The sequence below is a fragment of the Cinclus cinclus genome, chromosome 10 (assembly GCF_963662255.1).
Source record: "Cinclus cinclus chromosome 10, bCinCin1.1, whole genome shotgun sequence".
In the NCBI taxonomy this organism is placed as follows: Eukaryota; Metazoa; Chordata; class Aves; order Passeriformes; family Cinclidae; genus Cinclus; species Cinclus cinclus.
The window spans coordinates 13,529,334-13,550,923 of NC_085055.1; the positions used below are offsets into that span (position 1 = coordinate 13,529,334).

The 21,590-nt window shown below is 51.9% G+C and overlaps 2 protein-coding genes across 3 annotated transcripts; one reads left to right on the forward strand and one right to left on the reverse strand.

Moving 5' to 3' along the window:
* Positions 1-361: 361 nt before the first annotated feature.
* On the reverse strand, positions 362-4,240 carry LOC134047559 (zinc finger protein ZIC 1). 2 transcript variants are annotated; one of them, XM_062498807.1, is made up of 3 exons: positions 2,753-4,240; positions 1,430-1,593; positions 362-1,003 (listed from the first exon to the last, which is right to left on the reverse strand). In XM_062498807.1, exons 1-3 carry the CDS (start codon positions 3,726-3,728, stop codon positions 827-829), a joined length of 1,317 nt encoding a protein of 438 aa, XP_062354791.1. In that variant the 5' UTR covers positions 3,729-4,240; the 3' UTR covers positions 362-826. The 2 variants fall into 2 exon arrangements, with proteins under 2 accessions (XP_062354791.1, XP_062354790.1); XM_062498806.1 differs by having other exon boundaries at positions 362-1,024.
* A 10,165-nt stretch (positions 4,241-14,405) lies between these two features.
* On the forward strand, positions 14,406-20,669 carry LOC134047558 (zinc finger protein ZIC 4-like). Its single transcript, XM_062498805.1, has 2 exons — positions 14,406-15,879; positions 20,248-20,669. Exons 1-2 carry the CDS (start codon positions 14,661-14,663, stop codon positions 20,667-20,669), a joined length of 1,641 nt encoding a protein of 546 aa, XP_062354789.1. The 5' UTR covers positions 14,406-14,660.
* The last annotated feature ends 921 nt before the right edge of the window (positions 20,670-21,590 follow it).

The following is a 21,590-nucleotide window of genomic DNA, read 5'->3' on the forward strand; positions in this document are numbered from 1 at the left end:
ACTGCACTACTTAGACTGGACTTTGGGACGAAATGTTGCACTTTATACAAAAAAGCACATTAATACCAATAATATTCTGTTAGATCGACGTTTAGACTGTAATAATACAAAGTAATTCACATTTTGATACACATTTACTAGAACATTCTTGCCATTCAGTACAAATAGTTGAATTTCTACCTCTTCCCTCTGCCCCCCCCACCACCTCCTCCCCCCCCCGCCGTCGCTCCCGCCCGCCCGCCCCTCCCCCCACATATATGCAAAGACCACAAATCCACATATCCCCTTATTCAACTTGCGATATAACTATTTACAAAATCAAACAGTACACTTTTTTTGTTGTTTTGTTTTTGAAGCTAATAATTCTGTATTTACAAGAGGGGATGGGGGGAAGGCCGCTGCCCGAGCAGACATGCAGTTGGCGATCTCTAATCAGTGGTTTCCAGTAAAGCCCTACACAGTTGGCATTTGCCCTGGTAACCTTGTCTTCTTATGCATTCTACTAACCCCTTCGCCTACCAAGCCTTGGAACAGAGCAGAACAGTCAGACAAAAAGGAAACGGGGAAAAAAAAAGAAAGGGAAAAAAAATAAAAAAAAGAGAAAAACTAAAAAAATAGAGGACAAAAAAAGGGAAAAAAAATTAAGTCTTCATTTTACTCAGTCCTGGGTCTACTGGCAGCATTTTATTTGTGTTTGCTCATTTAAAATTTGATTTGAGAGGGTCCATTATTTTGGAGTCTTTAAATAGAGTATTTGTTTGCTCGCTTGGGGCTTTTTTTTTTGTTTGTTTCGGTTTGTGTTTTGTTGTTGTTTTGTTTTAGCGTTTTAGACGTACCATTCGTTAAAATTTGATGTAAGCGTGCTGTGGCTGGACGTGTGATGGACTGCGGAGGAAGAAGGGGATAAGGAGCTGGCAGTCTGGTTTTCTGTGGATGGAGACACGATGGTTGGAGGGGTGGAGGACTCGTAGCCTGAGCTGGCGGCGGGAGAAGGCTGGGACCCCTGCGAGGATGATTCATGGACCTGCAAGAGAAAACCCGGGCAGAGATAGAGAGCGGCGGCGGACGGAGGCCTTCGCCTGGGGACGCGCCAGACAACGGAACCCGGCACCGGGCCCCAGGCTCGGGCTCTCCTGCGGGGCTCCCCGGCGGCCCCAGCTCCGGCCCCGGCCCCTGCCCGCCGGGCGAGGCCGGACTGCGCCCCCCGGCCGCGTTCCTGGCGCTGCCTCCCTGCCCCTCCCCGGGTGAACCGCACCGACCGAAGGCCCCGCGGCGGCGCCGGGCCCGGGGCTGAGCGCGGCCCGGCGGGCCCGAAGCCGGGGCCCCACCGCCGGCCGGCCCCGGGCCGAGCTCCGCCCGCAGGCACGGCCGCGCCGGCCCCGCCGCCCTCCGCCCGGGCCGGCCCGCACGCCAGGAGCCCTCCGTTTACCTTCATGTGCTTTCGGAGGGAGCTGGGGTGCGTGTAGGACTTGTCGCACATTTTGCAGAGATAGGGCTTGTCGGAAGTGTGCACATGCATGTGCTTTTTGCGGTCGCTGCTGTTTGCAAAGCGCCTGTCACAGCCCTCGAACTCACACTTAAATGGTTTTTCACCTATTGCAGAGGGAAGGGGGAGGGGGGGGGGAAAGGGATCTGATTAAGCAGGGCCGGCTGGATCGCTCATTGTCACCGCACCGCCGGACGGAGCTCAGGGCTCCATTTCAAATACTTGCAACTTTCTAACTTCAGCGAGGCTCAAATCCCAAAACCTTGCTTCTAGTGTCCATCCTTTCCGGACCTCCGGCTCCCGACAAGTGACCGTTTCGGAGAGCGGGGGAGCTAAATAACTTTTTTTTTTTCCTCTCCCCGTTGGAGGGGAGAGTTTCCTTTCAACCCCAGTCCCGGGCACCTCTCCCTCTTCACAACGCTCCGAGCGAGAGAGCAGGCGTGGTGGGATATTACACACGACCCTCAGCGCCTAGTTTCCGATTTTATAGCTCGTTCTGGTAATATTTTACTCTCTCACCCACCCCAGACCCCTCCCCCATATTTTCTCGCAATATTGAAAATTATCAGGCCCGTGAAATCAACGATTAGGCAGCTTCACAAACCCTCGGCAAAAGCGCTAGGGAAAGCAGCTCTGGCTTTCAGCGTTCGGGGTGGGAGCAAAGGGAGATCGCTCTCCCAGCCGGAGGCTGCTGCATTCCCACCTCCCACGAAGGAAAAAGTTCTCAGGAATAGCGGCGCCTCCCCTCCGCACAACAATAACACAGTAACGCGCCGGGCTCGGTTTGTTTAATATCTATCGCTCAACGGAATTAAATATTTACCAAGCCCTGAACTGCAAAGAGGAGACGAATGAGCTGCCTGCAACACTTAGCACAATTTCTCATCGTGCCACAGCCAAAACTGCCGAACAATAATTAATTAAAACCTATAAATTTAAACAGGACAGGTTGCTGCGGTCCCCCACCCCCTCCGCCCTAACAATCCGAGCAGCAAACCCTGCCGTCCTCCCCCTCTGCCTCGGCAGGGATCATTTTCTTTTTGTTGCCGCTGCTGGCGTGGCTGTGACCGAGATCGTTTTGCAGCGGAGCTCCGAGCCGGCCTCTCCCGGAAAAAAAGCAATGGTCCCTGGACCAAACCTCCTCCCCGAGCGAGCCTCAGCCAAGCCAGCCCCCGACCCCTCCGGCACGGCCCCGCGTCCCCCTCTGGCCCCGGCGCTCGGCGCTTCCACTCGCAGAGAGAAAAGCGACAGAGAAGGTTACCGTACCTGTATGAGTTCTTTTGTGTATTTTGAGATTCTCTGATCTGGCAAACACTTTGCCACAGCCTGGGAAAGGGCAGGGGAAAGGTTTTTCACCTGTGTGGACTCTGATGTGATTTACAAGTTTATATTTGGCCTTGAAAGGTTTCCCTTCTCTCGGACACTCTTCCCAGAAACATATGTGATTGGACTGCTCGGGTCCTCCAACGTGCTCCACCGTGACATGAGTCACCAGCTCGTGCATCGTGCTGAAAGTTTTGTTGCAGGACTTTTTGGGGTTTGACAATTGCTCGGGCTCAATCCACTTACAGATGAGTTCCTGTTTGATGGGCTGCCTCATGTAACGAAAGAAGGCCCCTGCCCCGTGGTGGGCTGCCATGTTCATGTTCATGTGGCCGTAGCCGTGCAGCTGGGTCGAGGCGTAGTGCTCGGAGCGGGGGCTGGTGACCTGGCCGTACTGGTCGGGTCTGCCGTACATGTCTCCGGAGAAGCCCAGGCGCATCTGCCCGTTCACCACGTTAGGCGAAGCGTGGCTGGTGGCTTGTTCGTGCAGCCCCGGGAAAAGTATATGTCCCGCGGCATCTGTGTGTCCGTGGGGTCCGGCGAAGCTGCCGGCAGCGGAGGCGAACAGGCTGTGCTGGGCGCTGGCGGCCGCCGCCTCCCCGAAGCCGCGGTTGCGGAACAGAAAGTCCCGGGTGGAGTTGAAGGCGGCGCTGGAATAGGAGCTGACATGGGTCGGGTGGTGGTGGTGCCCCAGGGCCGCCGCCGCGTAGCCGGGCGCCTGCGAGGTGAAGGCGGTCTGGCCGGCCGAGGCCAGCTCGTGGGTGCTGGGGTTGATTTTGAAGGCGCCCATGCCGTCGGCGAAGGGGTTGATCCCCAGCCCCACTTCTCTGTCCGTGACATCGGCCGTGGAGTGGTGGCGAGAGGATCCGAAGGTAGTGACTCCTATGGCGGGATACTGCGGTCCAGCATCCAGAAGCATCTTCCCAGCGTCGATGCAGCAACCAAAAAAAAAGCACGCGCGCACACACACAACGCGGAGAGAAGCAGCAGCAGCAGCAGCAGCGGCAGCGAAAACACCCTCTTTGGAAAGTCAGCGACGATCACCACCAAAGCAACCACATCAAAAACACCCCCTTCGGCATCAGCGCAGGGGGAAGGGGAAAAAAAAAAAAGGGGGGGAAAAAAAAAGCTGGTGCGGAAGGGGGGAAGATATCTTCGCAGTTGCAAATAATAATAATAATAAAAATGCTCCCCAAAAATATTCACTGTCTTTCTGCTTTGACTTTTCAGGAAGGTTTAAGTGGGTAGGGGGGGTTGGGTGAGCTCAAAAATAAACTGGCTGCAAATAACAATAACGGCGAGAGTTCAACACAAGCAGCAAAAAAAAAAAAAAATTAAAAAAAACACAAAACAAAAAAGAAACTTCCTTCAGTGATTTTTTTGGCTATAGGAATGTTGCAAAGTGGCCGAGAGATTGTTTCTCTCTCCTCTTCGAGCTTCCCCACACTCACCCGATTTTTTTTTTTCGGGGGGCCTTTTTTTTTTTTTTTTTTTTTTTTTTCGCTCCGCAAAAAAAAGGCGCAAATCATACACAATATTGTCTTTTGCGGTTTATCTTCCTGGGGAGAAACTTTCACCTCCTCAGCCGGGCGGTGAACGCGAGACTGATAGCGGCAATCATTCCTGCAGATAAATGAATTGAAAAGACGACACCGTCCCCCCCCTTGATGAATGGGAGCCGAGGGCGGAGCGCCGTGCGGGCGGACGTGGGCCCGCATTGGCCGGCCCCGGCTCCCCCTTCCCCGCGTCGCTGCCCCCGGCCCCGCCGGCTGCTGCCGCTGATTGGCCGCGCCGCCTCATCCATCGCAGGTATTGTGGTGCCCTGACACCGCTCTGACAAACGGGGCTGCGGCAGCCCCCAACTTTTTTTTTTTTTTTTTAATATATATATATATATATATATAAGGCTCTTTTTTTTTTATTTTCGCTTTCGCCTTTTTTTTTTTTAATTATTGTTATTACCCCCGCGAAAATATTTCTAGCGCATCTTTTTTTTGTGTGTATGTGTGTGCTAAGGAAAAAAAAAAAATCTTCTATTATCATTATTATTATTATTATTATTATTAGGGTTATTTTGTCCCCCGCTCTTCCTCTATCTGTCCCTCTGTCTCCAGCATTCTGGTAATGATGATTATGATGATTTCGTGGTGATTCTGAATTTTTAAGATAATTGAGCAACTTTTTAGGCTTTGTAAAGAGAAGCCCTATAGGGATTCGCGGTTTTGGAGGTGTTTTCTTCTTATTTAAAACCGAAGCTCTCCGAGAGTAGCCGCAGGGTGCACTTGATTTTATTTTTTAACACCAGGCGTGATTTCTCTGTGTAGCTGACTCTATCCCTCCATCAGGTTTCTGAAATAAATCTTGTTTTCTGCACCCATCAAAACGCAGGTGGGTGAGCACTCTTAACTTTCTAATTTTGTTGTTGTTGTTTAGCCTCTTTTTCTTTTTTTTTGTTATTTTCTTCCTCTTCTCTTTCTCGCTCTCATTTTCTCTCGCTGTCGCTCGCTGTCTCTTTTACGGAGTCTGTCTCATTCAGGTAAAACTGTAAATTTTCTAAGCCTAGATTATTTCTCCTCCTACTGCATGTAACCATGTAACTCACGGTTACTTTTCTCTCTTTCTCTCTTTATCTCTTTTTTCTTTTTTTTTTTTTTTTTTGAAAAATTTATTTTAAATCCTCGATAGGAGCAATGTAAATTTTCTGACATTCAAACCTTTTCTAGTTCACAAATCAGTCACCCTTGTCACAGTTATTGAAATTCCTCAACTTGCCACACCAGGACGGTGGAAAAAGCAGGCGGTGTCTTTGTTGCTGACCAGGCTTTTGATCGCCAGAGAAAATTTACTTACCTTCAGATGAGTGAGCAGAAAAAGAAATAACACTCCCTTTGATTTAGTTAGAAAAATGCAGACATTTGGATTCAGTGCAAACATACAACACTTGGTTGTTTTCTAGATGCAACCCTCGATTAACCTGTCTTTCCCCAGCTCAAAGTCCATTGAAAAACTGTGGGTAGTTCTTTTTTGTTCCCGCTACAAAGAGCCATTGACTATATATTAAAATGATTGTTGAAAGGTATAAGTATGGTATTTAAAAGCAAAAAAACCTTTGTGACTTAATCAATTAAGCTAAGCAACATTTGTACAATATTTTAAACGATGCTTGGGCTCTTAAAAAAAATCTCAAAAAACTTTAAAATACAGACGTCTTTGTGTGTGTATGTATAGATACACTTACGTATGTGCCCATGCGCGTACATATATAAAACTGACAAATTATTTATTTACTCGGTCGCCTGCATATTCATTAGCTCTAATTATTTTCTAGTAACGAAAACACCAAAAGCTCGCTAAGAGTCAGACTCCATACATTTCGCCTTTGTTCAGCCCTTCACTTGCCTCCTTCGCAGCTCAATCCGAGCCCCTCCAATTCGTAGTACCAAACAAAGAAACTTTAAACTCATCCTCTCTAATTAAAGCCGCTGGTAAGCAATCCGCAGCGCAGGTACTGAGGAGTCGGACCAGCAGCGCTGCTACGAGAACCCTTCTCGGGTGAGAACTGCCTCATTTTGAGAAGTATAAAATGGCCATTGCGGCTAGAAAACAAGCAAACAAACGTCAACGACAATAAATAAACTTTGATACGCCTTGATGGAATGTTTCACTGCAGTTCATCTGCAGACACAGTATGCCTGCACTCGGTGCATGGAGATAGCTTTCAGAGTAGATCTATCACGTTATTTTCCTTGGATCTTGGGAGGCTTTACAGGGTTTGGTGTTTATTTTCAGAATAATGGTGAGCTGAGTCTACACGTTTGCATTTATTTGACGAAATCTATTTGATGGTATTGCAATAGCTTATAGCAACAGGTATACCCGCTCTAGGGAGCCCCTGGGTGTGGACATACTCTTAAGGCGGGTGTTGTACTACTTTCTCTATTTGGTGTTAAAATTAAGCGAAGGACAGAGTTGTCAGCATTATTGTGAAGTGTGCTGGACGATGGCATTCGGAGAGCTAGAAAGTTAGGTAGTTCAGTGCTAGCCTGCCTCCCAGTGCAAGGGGAAACCAGTGGTCATTCCAGATCGGTGCAAAACATACAAGAAAGTAGACGAGAAGGTATTTTTAGGAAGCGTATCTAAATATACAGAGTAAGAGTGAATGTAAAAAAAAAAATGTTGTGGGTTGTAGAAGTTATCAAGTGGGATTTGCGGTGCGCTCTCTGCAGGAAACGAAAGCTGCTCCAGTTCAAAGCCACATGCACCAACGTGACATATAAGCCATTAAAATATCATCCTGACGGCTCATTTCTGCTTCATCATACATTCCCTAACTGCTTCCAGAAAGCAAGAAAAGAAGAAATGAAGGATGACCGCCTCGATGGAAGCGCCAAAGAGGTGGTGGGTTCTTGGGGGGGGGGGGGGGGGGGGGGGCGGGGGGGGAGGTGTGTATTGTTTTCTTCTTTCATTCTTTCTTTCTTTTCCCTTTCCCTCCACCCCCACTTTTATTTTTGCCAGTTCAGAAATGAGGGGAAACCTTCAACAGGTCGCAGGGGTAAGTGCCTGGGTGTAGCGGGGGAGGTCTGTGCAGTCAGGGCAGCTGTCTAGCTCCCACCGCCTGCCCCAAGGGCTGGACGAGAGCTCCCTGTAGTCGTGGGGGGGTCGTCGGGAGGAGGCTTGGCCACCCCAGGAAGAAGGGCTGGAACCTTGAGGTGGCGGGGGGGGGGGTAGGGCAGCACCTCGGCTGCCCCTCGCCCACGTGGGGCAGGGTCCCGGCGGCACCTCGGCGGGCGGGGGCGGGTGGAGGGCCAAGAGCCCGGGAAGCACCGAAGAGGGGATCCCACACCATCTGTCGGACGCCGGGAGCCGCGCCCGCCCCCCGAAATGCAAAGGGAGGCTCGGCCCGGAGGTCCGCGCAATGTAGAGCGGCGGAACGGGGCAGAGGGGTGCGCAGAGCGGGGCCGAGGCGCTCCCGGCCCCGGCAGCGGCCGGGATCGCTTCGGACGGGCAAGCACCGGGACTGGACGGGTCCCGGGACAGCCCAGGCAGCGTCGGGAACCCGGGGCGGCGTGCAGAGGCGGACGAGCGCTGACAATGGCGAGCCCCGTGGGGAGGCGTCCCGGGGACGCGCTCCCCGCCCAGAACCTCGCCCACTGCCGCGCCCGGTGCCACGGGGGAGCTCCGGGGGGACCCGGCGCTCCGGCACCGCAAGCCCTTCTTTATAGGCGGGTGCGGGAGGGACGGAGCCCGGGAACTCGGCCGGCCCCCTCCGGCCTCTCCCCGCCCCCCGCAGGCAGAGCCGGGGGCGCTGTTCCGGGGCCTGGGTGCTGCCTCCTACCTGGCCCAGAGCCCGGGGAGGGGCTGCCACCCCGGTCCCGGCCCCGAGGGGCCGCCCTGTGCCTGAAGCCGGCTGCCAATGGGGAAAGCTCCCAGATCGCTGCCCAGGGCGATACATCCGAAGGTGACCTCTGACCCGAGCCCAACTCAGTGTGCCAGCCCAGGGCACCGGCACAGCGCCGACCGACGGGGACTGGCGTGGGCTTCTCGCCGACCCCTTTCCCGTCACTTCTTTGTCACGCGCTATCCCTCAGCCCCGGGGAGTCCAGCCAGCTGGTCGGGTTTGTCTCTCGGCTCTCTCCAACCGGAGACGAGGAACTTTATTTCTGCACCGAGCCCTTCCCGGGCATCGCTCCCTCCGCCCTCCGCGGCCGCGGAAAGCATAGGTTGCGTTACAAGCCGGTGGCGGCGGCGCACACGCCGTCGCTGCTGCTGCCCACTCGGTCTGGCTCGCAACCTCGCCCGGGGCCGCCGGGATCCCGCGGGGCAGCGGCTGCTCCGGCCCCGGCGCACCTTCGAGCCGGTGCGGGAGCGAGCGTGCAGGGAAGGGGGGCGGGGCGGGTCCCATCGCAGCCCCAGCGCGACGCCGAGGGAGAGCTGGTACCCCACACTAGCGCCCGACATCCCAACAGTTTGGGTAAGGAGACATCCTCGCTCTCCTGCTCCGCCGACGACATAGTGCAGATGAGAAAAGCGTGCGAGGTCGAGCCAGAGTTTTAGCCAATATTTACTCTGAAATGCAGAGCTGTTTTGCCTTCCTTTTTGTCATCTGGTAACCATTTGAAATATTAAATGCAGCGATATTTTTTTTTTGTCCAGTTTCAACAAGTTTTGGCGAGCACTTGGGAACTGAGCACTCCTTCGGCCTCCTATCCTAACCAATAAAGCATAACTCCTTCAAACCTCTTACTAGCGGGGCAGTATTGGCTGCTCTGACTTGAGAAAAGTGCGAGGATGAATGGAAGTTGACTAGGAATTTTAATTCTTAAGGGATTGCTAAAGTTTTGGCAGTAATTTTCATCAGAGAGTGAAAATGTTGAGGACATCAAATTATATATGAAAGATTGTGACTGTGATACGATGATTAAGTTTCACAATTAATATCATCAAGTGTTTGTCTTAGTACAGATTTTTTTGTTTTGTTTTGTTTACTAGCTCTGGAGTCCCTAAGATAACAGTAGCGAGAGTAATAATAATAATAACAATAACAATAATAATAATAATAATGTCATTTTAAGTAACTGATTCCAGATTCTAGTGTGCTTTTCTGTATTAAAAACCAAACAAAATCCTGAGAATTTCAAAGATATCTTCAAAACATTAGACTCAGACAGTGCATCCAGCCCCAGGTCTCCTCTCAGAGCTATTGCTGCCGCTCAAAGCAAGCTGTGCAAAGTTCTGCCTGTAGCAGTGGCAGTGCTCTGCCTTACAAAGAGCAAAGAGCAAGCTGAAAATTATAGGCAGAGAGAAGTGCCAGGGTGGTACTTTACTAATCCTTGCTGAGACAACAACTTGTGTTGGAGCCTCGCAGAGAGTCCGGAATTTAATTTCGGGACGGAAGGATCTGTAAACAATATAGCCGAGTGGGTAAAAACTTGCTTTACAATAGCCTGCCAGAAGGTGAATGTCAGATCAAAGGAGAACTGAAAAGATGTCCTTTCATATTTTTTTTCCCTAAATCAGCCATGGAAACTTCATGACTCCATAAAACATGTGCTGCTTTGCTGGAGAGACAGCCTCCAGTTTCCCCTCGGAGAAAGCTTCTCTTCTCCTCTCATTGCCTAACTTGTGTTTTGGTTTGGTCTTACGGATTGGGTTTTTTTGGTTGTGGTTGTTTGTTTTTTTTTTTTTGCGGGGGGGTAGGGTTTTTTTTGTTTGTTTGTTTGTTTTTGTGGGTTTTTTTCCTTTTCTTTCTGAATCTATGATGCCCAACATATAGAGTGCCTTACTCATTTCATATCACACACAAATGGTTTTGCTCTTAACTTTCTACCTCTCTCCTCAAACAGGAACAAAGTCAGGAAATGAGGCACAAGACTCCCCTTGTAATGAGGAAAAGAAAACGACTTTACAGAAACATCCTGGAAAAGTCAAGTAAGTTAAAATACGTCCTTTTTACAGTTCAAATGAGATTGTATTTTTTTCAGCTTAGTGTTTAACGTACTTGCATAAACACAAATCAGCGACAGAACTCCCCACTAGCAGCTGCCTAATCCTGCTCAATGCCTATTCATTTGGAGGTTCTAGAATTAATATTTGACGACTCTCTCATTGAAACAACAACCCCTGACCCCATGTGATTGCACTGTCACATTATTCTATGACATATTCATCTTGAATTCATTTACGGACGATTTGATTGGAATGAGGTTTGACATGTATTGGATCCTATTAAAGAAGAAGACTTTGATCTTGTTGATGGGGTTTACATGATATGTATCATCTTTACCAGGGATACCAGGCTTCCACAATGTGGTGTCTAAGTAGTTAGTGACTGACAGCTTATCTGACAAGAATACCTTAATCTTGAGGTCCTGAATGAAATATTCTATTTAAAATAAGCATATGATTTGCTTGTCCTAGGGTAGCTCTAGGTCACAAAATGTGAGAGGCAAACCTAGGCGCAAACCATTGCTTGTCTGGTAGCTGACTTCCCATTGTTCAGGAACCCTGAAATAAAGAAGTACCCGTAAGTGGATATGGGGCGAGGGAATAAAGACAAAGGCAGAGTTTGCTCTCGAGCTACTCCGTACCCTCTCCTCCCTGAGGTGAAGCTGGGATTGCTGAAAGGCTCTCTTGAACAACCTTTTCCTAACCAGCAGTGCCTTCTGCCGGGGCAGGCAGGGATTCGGGGCTCAGGTCCTGCATCTGCTTCCCTCATCCCTCCCTGCCAAAGCGAGTTTAAGGGATAAGGAATCTCATAGAGTGACTTCCTTGGTCCTCTCTGTTTCTACTCCTCGCGTTTTTTCTCTTTCTCACAGTAAATATAGGGGGTTTTCAGACTGATCTGTACCCCTCCTCTCGTTCGGGATTTGAAGCCTGTCTGAAGTGTGCAGAGCATCCCGGCCAAGCCCAGTCCTCGGGCACCGGCTAGATATTTTGTAGCTGGCTGCTGGGGAAGTTCCCGCAGAGGTGGAAGTGGGAGAACACGGGATGGATGAAGGTCAAATTTGTCTCTCTCCAATGCTCCCCGAGGGCAGGAGCTGTGCCTTGAGCTGAGCACAGTTATAAAGGGGGCTGTCTTCGAAGCAATGTTAGAAATAGCGACAAGCATCTTAATGTTTAGGTAGATTACGACCGAAAAACAAGGCTAAGGTAAAGCAGACGAGCATCTGGGGCTGTTCCCACCCCGCAAGGGGATATGCAGCCGGTTCCATGCCGCAGGCCTCGGCAGCCCGGCGGGGCGGGGGTGCTTGCGGCCAGAGACCGGAGGGTTGGGGCTGCCCCCGAGGGCCGCCCACCCCGAGCCGTGGCAGGCGGAGCTCTGGGCCCCGCATGGCGGAGCGGAAAGCAGGGGGGACAGCACAGCCCATCACTCAGGGCACAGCCCCGACGTTCTTCCACGAGAGCAGCGTCGGGAGCCAGAGAAGTGCTTGTGACTCGTCTGTAAATGTCACCTCTGGAGAGCGACGCTCCAGCTCGTGCTAGCTTTGGGGCCAGGGGCTGAGGACGGAGTCGCGCACACACAGCAGCCACAGGAAAATTCGTACTCAGGACCAAGCTGTCAGTGTGTTGGCCATGCAGATGCTGACGTTGACTCATTTGAGTTTGCCGAGAGCCCGGCGTGTCTGGTCAATCAGGGCTCAGGCCGCTGCCGAGAAGCGGGAGACGTCGGTCACCTTTAGCTCGAGCTGCCAAAGGGCTGCACAGACGGGCGTTCAAGTTTTCAAAACGCTGTGGGAGATGAGCGGAGCCCGTCCGGGTCTTGGGCCCGCTTCTCTTCTCCTCCCCGTTTCTCCACCTCCCCGCAGTCATGTGGCGGCCCCCGCCCGCCTCCGCCCGCTCCCCTCAGGCACGCAACCGGGGCTCACATCAGCCTCACCTGACTGTGAGGGATACCGAGGGCCAGGTTCTCCTATGCTGCCTGGAAAAGGGTGTGAGAGACAGCCCTGAGTGAGGGGCAAGCTGAGAGCCATGAGTGTCTGGCAAGAAATCATCACAACATTTGAAATTAACTTAGGGCCAAACTGTTATGACATCTTTTTTAATTAGGAAACTCTTCCAAATGTTTTCTCCCTTGACTGAGAAGTGTCAGAATTGATGGATAACAAGTATGTAGAGATGCAGTGTTTTAAGGAGGTAGAGGAAATCAGCTTTATTTGGGATTCACAGTCTCAGTACATTTGTAAGTAACAGATTCATACTTCCTAACGTTTGTGTCTTCTGTGCACTCCTATTGAGATGGTCATGAATAGGACTGTCAAATCCATTTCGTAGAGCAAGGAGACTTGAAAGTTGAGATATTGTGAGAATGGTGTGTGGTTTAAAATGCCTGCGTAAACATGTTATGTAAGGTTGGGGAGCTAATTGCATCATTTGTCACTTTTCATCATCTCCACTCAGAAAGATGCGTGCAAGGATGTATCTATAGTTAGCTACCTTAACATCAGCGTGGTTTTACAGAGCAAGTATGGTAAATGCAAGCAGAGAAAAAAATATGTGATTGCAGCCAACCCCAAATACGCGAAGTTGTGACAAAGATGTCTCCTATATGGTTATGTATGTCCTAAACTTTAATCTTACGGTTTTCAATCATTGGCTTGTAGCTTCTGTTATGAAAATAGCTGGGTTGACGTTGCCAAATAGTTTCTTGTTTTACTACTTCACATAAAGCCTACTGATCTCCAACACTGTTAAATTCTTATGGAAATGCAAAATTCTATGCTGGGAGCTTTACCTGACATGCATCTGGTAAAGAATTCACTGGCTAATTAACAGCGAGTCAATGTATTAAAATGATGAGAGTTTGACAGGATGGGTAGAGAATTAGTCATGCTATATTTCATAAGACTGTGAGATTATTGGAGGAGCCGTTTTATGTCAGGATCCAAGTACTGTGGTAATACAATGGACAGATATTTCAAGATTTGTTTTTCTTTCTTGGAGCAGAAGAATCTTCCCATGTTACGTTTACTTTTTTTAAGTTCACAATCCCCTTCTTAAAAACTTAAGCAGATACTTCCTCCTGTGCTGAAGCCCTAAGCTTTTCTAAACCTGTAAGGCCTCAGTGTGTTCAGCTGAAACCCAAACTTACGCTTCCACTACTAGCACGCAAACCATGCAGACCATGTTATTTCCTTCAGGTGAGAATCATCAGAACCGAGTTCGTTATGAATGTTTGGCAAAGTTTTTCCTTCAAGCCAAGAACAGGGATTTAACATGGAACTGCCCTGTAAGTGTGCGTGAGAGAAAGTGAGAGAGGGAAAGGGAGAGACTCCCTCTTCTGGGTTGAACATTCAGATTCAGCCTGAACATCACGATTTCTCGCACTGCTCTGGCCCCCAGTAATCAGATAACTGCTGAAACTTGTCAGAGGAGAGGGAAGGGGATGGGGAGTCTCTCAGGGATCCTTTGTCCGGGCTCAGGCACCGGGGCCGTGGCCCGAGTCCCGGGCCGAACACGCTGGGCCAGCGAGCGGCCGGTGCGGCTCCGGCCGCGGTTCCTGCCGGGCAAGGACCCTCTTCCCTCGCCGGCAACAAGTGCGAGGACCCGCCGGCAGGACCGGCAGCGGCACCGGGACCGCTCCGGCTGCCGCTGCTCTGGCCGGGCGGCGGGGACCGGCGGGGCTGCCAGCGCTCTCCCGGGGGCGAACCCCGCGGCTGCCCCGTGTCTCGGAGCAGGGCAGCGGGCACAGGCAGAGGCGAGGGGGAGACCAGGGAGATGCCCTCGACTCCCGCCGAGGCTTTATTTCCCCGGGCGCGGGCGGAAGCGCGGGAGCACTCGGCCCCGAGAGGAGGCCCCGGGCCGGCCCGGGCCGGGCCGAGGGGGGGCCGGACGAAGGGTTGGCGCGGCGGCGCATGCGCGGCCCGTCCCCGCGCGCGTCCCCCGCGGCACCGGCGATCTCCCTTTCAGGCGGCGGCGGGACCTGTCGCGGTGACGTCACCGCGGCGGCAGCCAATGGGCGGGCGCGGGGGTTGCGCGGCCGGCGGGGCAGCGGCGCGGCCGGAGCGCGGCCCGTCCGGTCCCGCCGCGCCGCGAGGGCCTCCCCGGCCCCGGCCCCGGCCCCGGCCCCGGCCCCGGCCCCGGGCGGGACGCACCGCGCCGCGCCGCGCCGAGGGACCTCCTCGGCCGCCGCCAAAGCTTCCCGCCGGCCCCCGAGCCCACCCGCTGGCACAGCCGCCCGTGCGTCCCGCCGCCAGGGCAGCGGGACCGGGAAACTTTTTTATTTCGGGATAAAGGAGGGAAACAAAAAAAGGAAAAAACAAAAAGAAAAAAAAAGAAAAAGTTGTTTCCCCCCCTCCTCTGCCCTGTGTATCTCTCCTACCGCTGTCAGGTGACCTTTTAGCGTTAGAAGCTAATGAGCGTGGATGCTCTGGGGATCCCGGTGATGGACCCTGCTGCTCTCTCCAGGCGGAACACGGCGCTCAGATTAGTAGGCTTGGCGGGGGCTCCTCGCCACCATCACCGCCCCCCTCAGAGCATGACAGGCTTCCCGGGCGTCGCCGGGCACCCCCACACCACGGCGCCCACGCAGCCGGGGGAACACGCCGCCGAGTCCCGCCTCGGGCCGCAGCAGCTCCGGCCAGAACACATGGGGCACCGCCACCATTCTCCTCCTCATCCTCCTCCTCAGCATCACCCCGCGGCCCTTAAGATCAGCCCTGCCCCTCATCCCCACCACCAGCTCCACCAACACCACCACCACCATCATCATCATCATCATCATCATCACCATCATCATATGGCAGGCCAAGCCGAGGTGGTCTGTAGTCAAACGGCAGCGTTTGGCCCGGCGCAGTCACCAGCAGCCCCCTACCCCGTCTGTCACCCAGCCCAGGCTCTGGCAGCAGGTAGGGACTTCTTCATACGCAGAGACCCGCCGGCCCCACTCATGCCAGGGCTGACCGAGCAGCATCCCGCTGCAAGTTCTCACCACGGACTGTTTGTCTCAACAACAGGTAGCTTCCCCGGACACCATGGTCACCACCACCACCACTCAGAAGCTGGGAATCCCTCTCTGTTCACTGGACTCCATGAGCAGCCTCCCCATGCAGCTCCAGGTGGCCATCTAAACGGACAGCTCAGACTGGGGTTACCTGGAGAAATGTACGCCAGGTCTGAACACTTCACTCAAGTACCGGCCTCCAGGACAGATCATTTTGCTGCTTCTTCGCTTCATAACTACGGTGGTATGAATCTGAACGTGAACCTGGCTCCACACCACGGCCCGGGTGCCTTCTTCCGTTACATGAGGCAGCCCATCAAACAGGAGCTCATCTGTAAGTGGATTGAGTTGGACCAGACTCCCAAAAAATTATGCTCGAAAACTTTCAGCACGATGCACGAGCTGGTGACTCATGTCACGGTGGAGCACGTTGGAGGACCCGAGCAGTCCAATCACATATGTTTCTGGGAAGAGTGTCCGAGAGAAGGGAAACCTTTCAAGGCCAAATATAAACTTGTAAATCACATCAGAGTCCACACAGGTGAAAAACCTTTCCCCTGCCCTTTCCCAGGCTGTGGCAAAGTGTTTGCCAGATCAGAGAATCTCAAAATACACAAAAGAACTCATACAGGTCAGTATGTAAAGCTCTCTTTACTCTCTTTCTCTCTGTTATTCAGCGTAATGTTTTGCTTTTTTTTTTTTTTAATGTATCCTTTGAGTTGTTATTGAATGCACGCCAAGTACTTCTGGAAAATAAATTCTCAGATTTGTTTGCTTCTTTACCGTTTGGAGAAGGGGGAGGAAAGGGGGGGAAGGGGAGAGCAAGAGCAAATCTCAGAATTCTCGTCCATATTTTTTTCTGGTTGTGCAGAGAGGTTGCTGTAATGTTTATACGGGTAGATCTGTGTAAATATTGAATGATATAGCTACTATTTCTGCTAATTCACACTGGCGAGGATTCTCTTTTTCGATTTAAAGTAGTCGGGGGAAAAAAACGAAATCATTGTGCAAGCTCACAAATTAAAAGTGAACAATGGAAGTTACAACTTGTCTAGTCAGTTTTGACTGATGTCTCTGAGATGCTGCTGCTCGAACATTGTGAGAATAACACAGCTGCGACCTTTTCGTTCAACAGTTCTGTTTTGGGCAGAGGGAGTTTCAAATGTTTGATCTGAATAACACTGACATTTTTAATGAACATTGCCTTCCAACGACTTTCTGCATTCGCAAATATGGGGAGCTGCAATTTCTGATTCTCGTGAGGGGGGGAAAAGAAAAAAAAAAAAGAAAGAAAAGAAACCCTTGTATTGTTTCGGCCTGTACATTCTGAAATGTCGTTTGCAGATCTGTTAAGTGAAATTGGGACATGTGTCAGAAACATCTGTTAGTTCTAGTTAACAGAAAATAAAGTAACACGATGGACGATCTTGCAAAACTACGTTTGAACTCTTCCGGCCAGGAAAGCATTTATAATTAATGAAATTGCACGTAGAAAGTTTTCACACTTCCAGGAGCAGCTTGTGAAGTTGTATTAATTAGTTTAGCAGCCGGTGTTTGTAGTCTATAAGGCTGGCTTTTTTTTTTTTTTCCTAAAGAAGAAGATAAGAAATAAGCCCTTTTTGGAAAATTTAATCTGTTCCAGTGTAGGGTTTTCCACCTCCCACCCCCTTCTGTACAGCCTTATGCACTCCGAGGGAAACTACATAATCCTATTGTAAGATCTGCTTACAGCCAAACGATTTTTTTCGCCTTCCAGTTCATAAAACTCCCCTTCCCCCATGCTTGGTGCAGGGCTTGACCTTCCAGGAGTTGCATTTTTTATGATAGAGCGCGACGTGATATAATATGCAGAACATACACTAATTTCGTATCGCTATCGTCTAAACATAGCACTGAGATTTTACAGCGACCGTCACTCGTCACCTCATTATTTTTCCATCTCTCTATGAGGAGTAAGTCTGTGTGCGAGGCGGGGGGAGTGGGGGGGAGGAGGTAGACGACAGCATAGTTGTGTTCCTCGGCTGCCTTCCTGGCCCCCTTTTTCCTCGAAAAAGGGGTATCCCCGGGTCACGTAACTTGTATCCCAGCCAGCTCCTTGTTGGATCAGGGCAGGTACAGCCATTAACCGGGAGAGCTCATCTCTTAATGACAGTGTTTTTCTTAAGTAAACAAACTTTTACTGCTCTTTAACGGCCTCACTGTTTGAAGTCTCTGAAGCAGAAAATGGTTAAATTCTTGGGAAAACTGACCTACATCGGAGATGCAGGTTCAGGGCAAACCCGAGAGCGGAGATTTGCGTTTATTAAACACCATTCGGCGCGTCTGTACTTTTGGCTTTAACTTTCTCGGTGATTAATTGCTGTATTGTGCAAACTCCTGCAGGGCCTTTATGGTTCCACCGTTTCTATTAAACACCCAGAAGTTGTCAAAAACGCAATGTTTCTGAAACCCTAATAGAACTCACTACGAATTATTCATGAAGACAGTTCTAGATTCAACAGGAAAATTATTGCCTCCTTAAATATTGATGACTTCTGATTTCTCCGAGGCCGGGGAGCAGGCAGAGGGATATCTGGCGATGTTCGAGTTTTCCAGGTTGGAGGATAAGGCCGTTAAGGCGGCGGCAAGGGGACGAGCAGGACGGGCTGGGATCACTTCACCGCCTTCCCTGAAGGCCAGGAACAATAGTGCGAGGCGTGGGACGGGGCCCCGCTCCCTCCCTGCGGCCCCCGCCGGCCCCGCGCCTCGCCCGCAGCCCCGGAGCCGCCAGCTCCGGCTTCCCCCACCACCGCTCACCCGGAGAAGTTGGTAAATACCTTAATCCACTCCCGGAGACGGGGGATTATGCCACAAATTCCAAGATGAATTTCACTGAACACTTTTGCCCAGCTACAAGTGTGCGGGTAAAATGGCGGTTGAGTCTCCATCGCCCGCGGAACTTTGTGCGTGGCTGCGGCTCCGTGCCCGGGCTGCGGCAGCAGGGACCTGTGCAGTGTCCTCTCCCTGCCGGGCAGGGATTTCCGCGGGAGGAAACCTGCTCTCGCGAAAGGAATACTTGCAAACGGCTCGGATGGCTCCTCTTTATTGAGGCGTTCAGGGAATGCAACACGGGCAGCTGAGAAAATGCTGCCCTCTTCCCACTTGAAACCCGGCTGCACGGACGGACCTTTCAGTGGCTCTTCGAGGGGGTTAAGCGAAGTTGAACATTTTTCAACTCGGCACAGCGCAGTGCGGCGCAGCCCGCTTTTACCTGAATGTAACTCACTTTGCACAAGCGGAGTGCTTATGAGGATGGCTTTCCCTGGGGTCTCCTAACTTACTGCTTGCTTGTACTACACTAATATCCTTGATTTGTTGTCTCAACTTAGATGCTGAAGGTCAAATAATTTCCTTACGTGAAACTCTAATTAGATTATAGGCGGGCGTGTGTCTATACATATGCACCGTTGTATGTCGACAGTATTTGGTTACAGAATCCGAATCGTTTCGTGAGGGACCTTATTTTTAACCTCTTCCCTCCCTTCCCTCCAGAGCCAGGTATTTACCCATCCTCTGTGCAAATGTTAGCGGTGCAGGATGTCAGGGCTCCTCATGGACTATTACAGTGAGGAAAGGGCATACTTTAAACGCGGAGCCACGAGCCTTTCCCACCCACCTTGCATGAAGTGCATTCATGTGAAATATTTGGAATGCCTTCCTTTATTTGCCTCTGCTCGCAGCCGAGCCCGATGTAGGCTGAGTCTCTCCTAAATTTAATCATGACGAATTGAAAGCGGAAAAAAATTACAACCACAAGCGCACAACCCAAGAAATCAAAAAACCGAACCAAAACAAACACACAAAACCAAATATTGGAAGTCCTTTCGGCTACGTACGCCATGATGGTGAACACAGTTGCTTTGTTTGCACTTCACGTTAAGGTTAGGCCATGAATTTTTGTGGAGTACTTTCCGCCCTGCTATTTTTTGACTTTTGACAGATGAGGAGGATATTTTCATAGTCGGTTGGTACAGGACCTAGGTACTCCTTGGCAAGCAAGGTTTCGCAGTTTGCTATTGTCAGCGACAATAGTGCCGCCAGTATTTCATCCTGCATCTGGCTGTGGCGTGTTTCCTTGAAAACCTCCTGTATATCATCTACAGTGCCAGGTCCAGGCAGGATTCGAGGCTAAACTTTCACACTACTCCAGCAACACGACTGTATTTCTATTTTGCATAACATCACTTATTATATGATCAGACAATTTAATCCCGATTGCAATTCCTTCAGTGACTGTGTAGGTTGAAAAGTAAAGGGAATCCTACACTCGCGACAGTGCCGTGCTCTGGCCTAGTCAGTCCTTCTGTAGAATCTTTATCGTTTTCCTCCCACAATCGATATTTCTTTTTGAAATATTTCGTACTTTGGTACAGGGTATCAGCAAGCTGGGGAGCGGGAAGAGGAAGGGGATGTGGATTTCCACGGCATTGTAGTCAGTGCTAGTATTACGTGGATGAAATATGATCTAGCCAGGTCATGAAAAATATTTCCACGTGCCTGGGGGACTGTGAGAAATGTATTTAACGTAAAAACCTTCGAAGGGATAAATCACTGACCGCTCTTTCTGCAGGACTTCAGAGTCTGCGGGGACAGCGAAAGTTTGCTCGGAACGAGCAGTTCTCTAAGTTTTCCTTGCTTCGGAGCTTTGTCTTTTGCACAGGCCCCTAAGATGGTACACACACAGGGCAGGGGAAAGAGAAGGAGAAGCTGGCCTGGCAGGGTGCTCCGCGCGGGGAGCCGGCCGCGCCTCCGGGTGGGCACGGAGCGGCTGCTCCGGGGAACGCTCGGCGGGGCCCGCGCGGAAGGGCAGAGCTAGTGAGAGGAGATTCCGCGGGGAGAGGAGCCGTGGCAGGACCGGAGAGAGGGGTCCGGGAGGCTGTGGGCTGTGGGGGTGAGGGATGCGCTGCTCCCGGTCCCGCCGCCGCCGCTAATGGCTGTGCTCGCCCATTGCCTCCTGCAGGGGAGAAGCCGTTCAAATGTGAATTCGAGGGCTGTGACAGGCGCTTCGCCAACAGCAGCGACAGGAAGAAGCACTCGCATGTCCACACCAGCGACAAGCCCTACAACTGCAAAGTGAGAGGCTGCGACAAGTCCTACACCCACCCCAGCTCCCTGAGAAAACACATGAAAGTGCACTGCAAATCCCCTCCTCCCAGCTCCGGCTACGAGTCCTCCACGCCCTCCTTGGTGTCCCCCTCCTCGGACTCCGGCCGGGAGCCCCCCGCCTCCTGCTCCCACGCTGAGCCCTCCGCGCCCGCGCAGCCCGCCGCCAACCTGAGCGAATGGTACGTGTGTCAAGGCGCGGGGCCCCGCGGCCCCCCCGGGCCCCCCGGCGCCTCCCCGCCGCCGCGCCTCCCCGCCGAGCCCCGGCCCCGCTGCTAGGGAGCGCCGGGACGGCGGGGCCGGCTCGCCCCGGCTCGGCCCGGCCGGCACGGGGAAGCCGAGCGGGAGCGGCAGCGAGAGGAGCTTGGCGGAGAGAGAGAGAGTGCGGAGCGCACGGGCGGACCCTGCCTGCGGCCCCGGCACCGCGCACACCGGAGGGCTGCGCTCGCCTCGGCCGCGGCGCTGCCGCCTCCTCCCGCCGCGCCGCACACCCGCGCTCTGACCGCCTCGCTCCAGTCTGTTTACATGCCAGCTGATTTGCATTCCCTTTCCTTATCACCGTCCTTTCCCCTTCCCTTCATTTCCCTACCCCTTCCCCTTCCTCTTCCCGTTTTCCTTTCCCCTTCCCTTCAGTGGTTTCACACAGATTTTCTCTGTACAGATTTTCTCTTGTCAACAGTACTGTGTGCTGCACTGTTCTGTTCGCCCACGATTTTCTGTGAGTGTGGTTTTTTAAAGAAATATATATATATATAAACTATTATTTGTTACCAATTTGTACAAAATGGATCCATTAAATTTTTGATTAATTAACCCTTTCGATGGACGTTTCTGTAAAGATTCTCCTTACATTTCCCTCTTTCTGTATATAAATACATATATATATATTTCCTCCCCCCACCCAGTAGTCGCTAATAAAGAGAGGCCCAGGGGGTGCGATGATTGACTGTCCATTTTAGCTCCCACTGGTAATGACTTCTAATACCTAAACACGCCTGTCCCCACCCAGAGCGAGCTCCTGTTGAACCGTGGGCGCTGAAGCCCCCGGGGGGGGCGGTTCTGGCGGGGTGGGGGGAGACCATTCTGTGACGACACCGCCAGGGCGGGGGCCGGGCAGCCCCCGGCAGCTCGGGGACCTGGGGCCGCTGCTCCACGGCTCTGCCCTGAGAACAGCCCGAGGAGAAATGAACCGCTCCCACA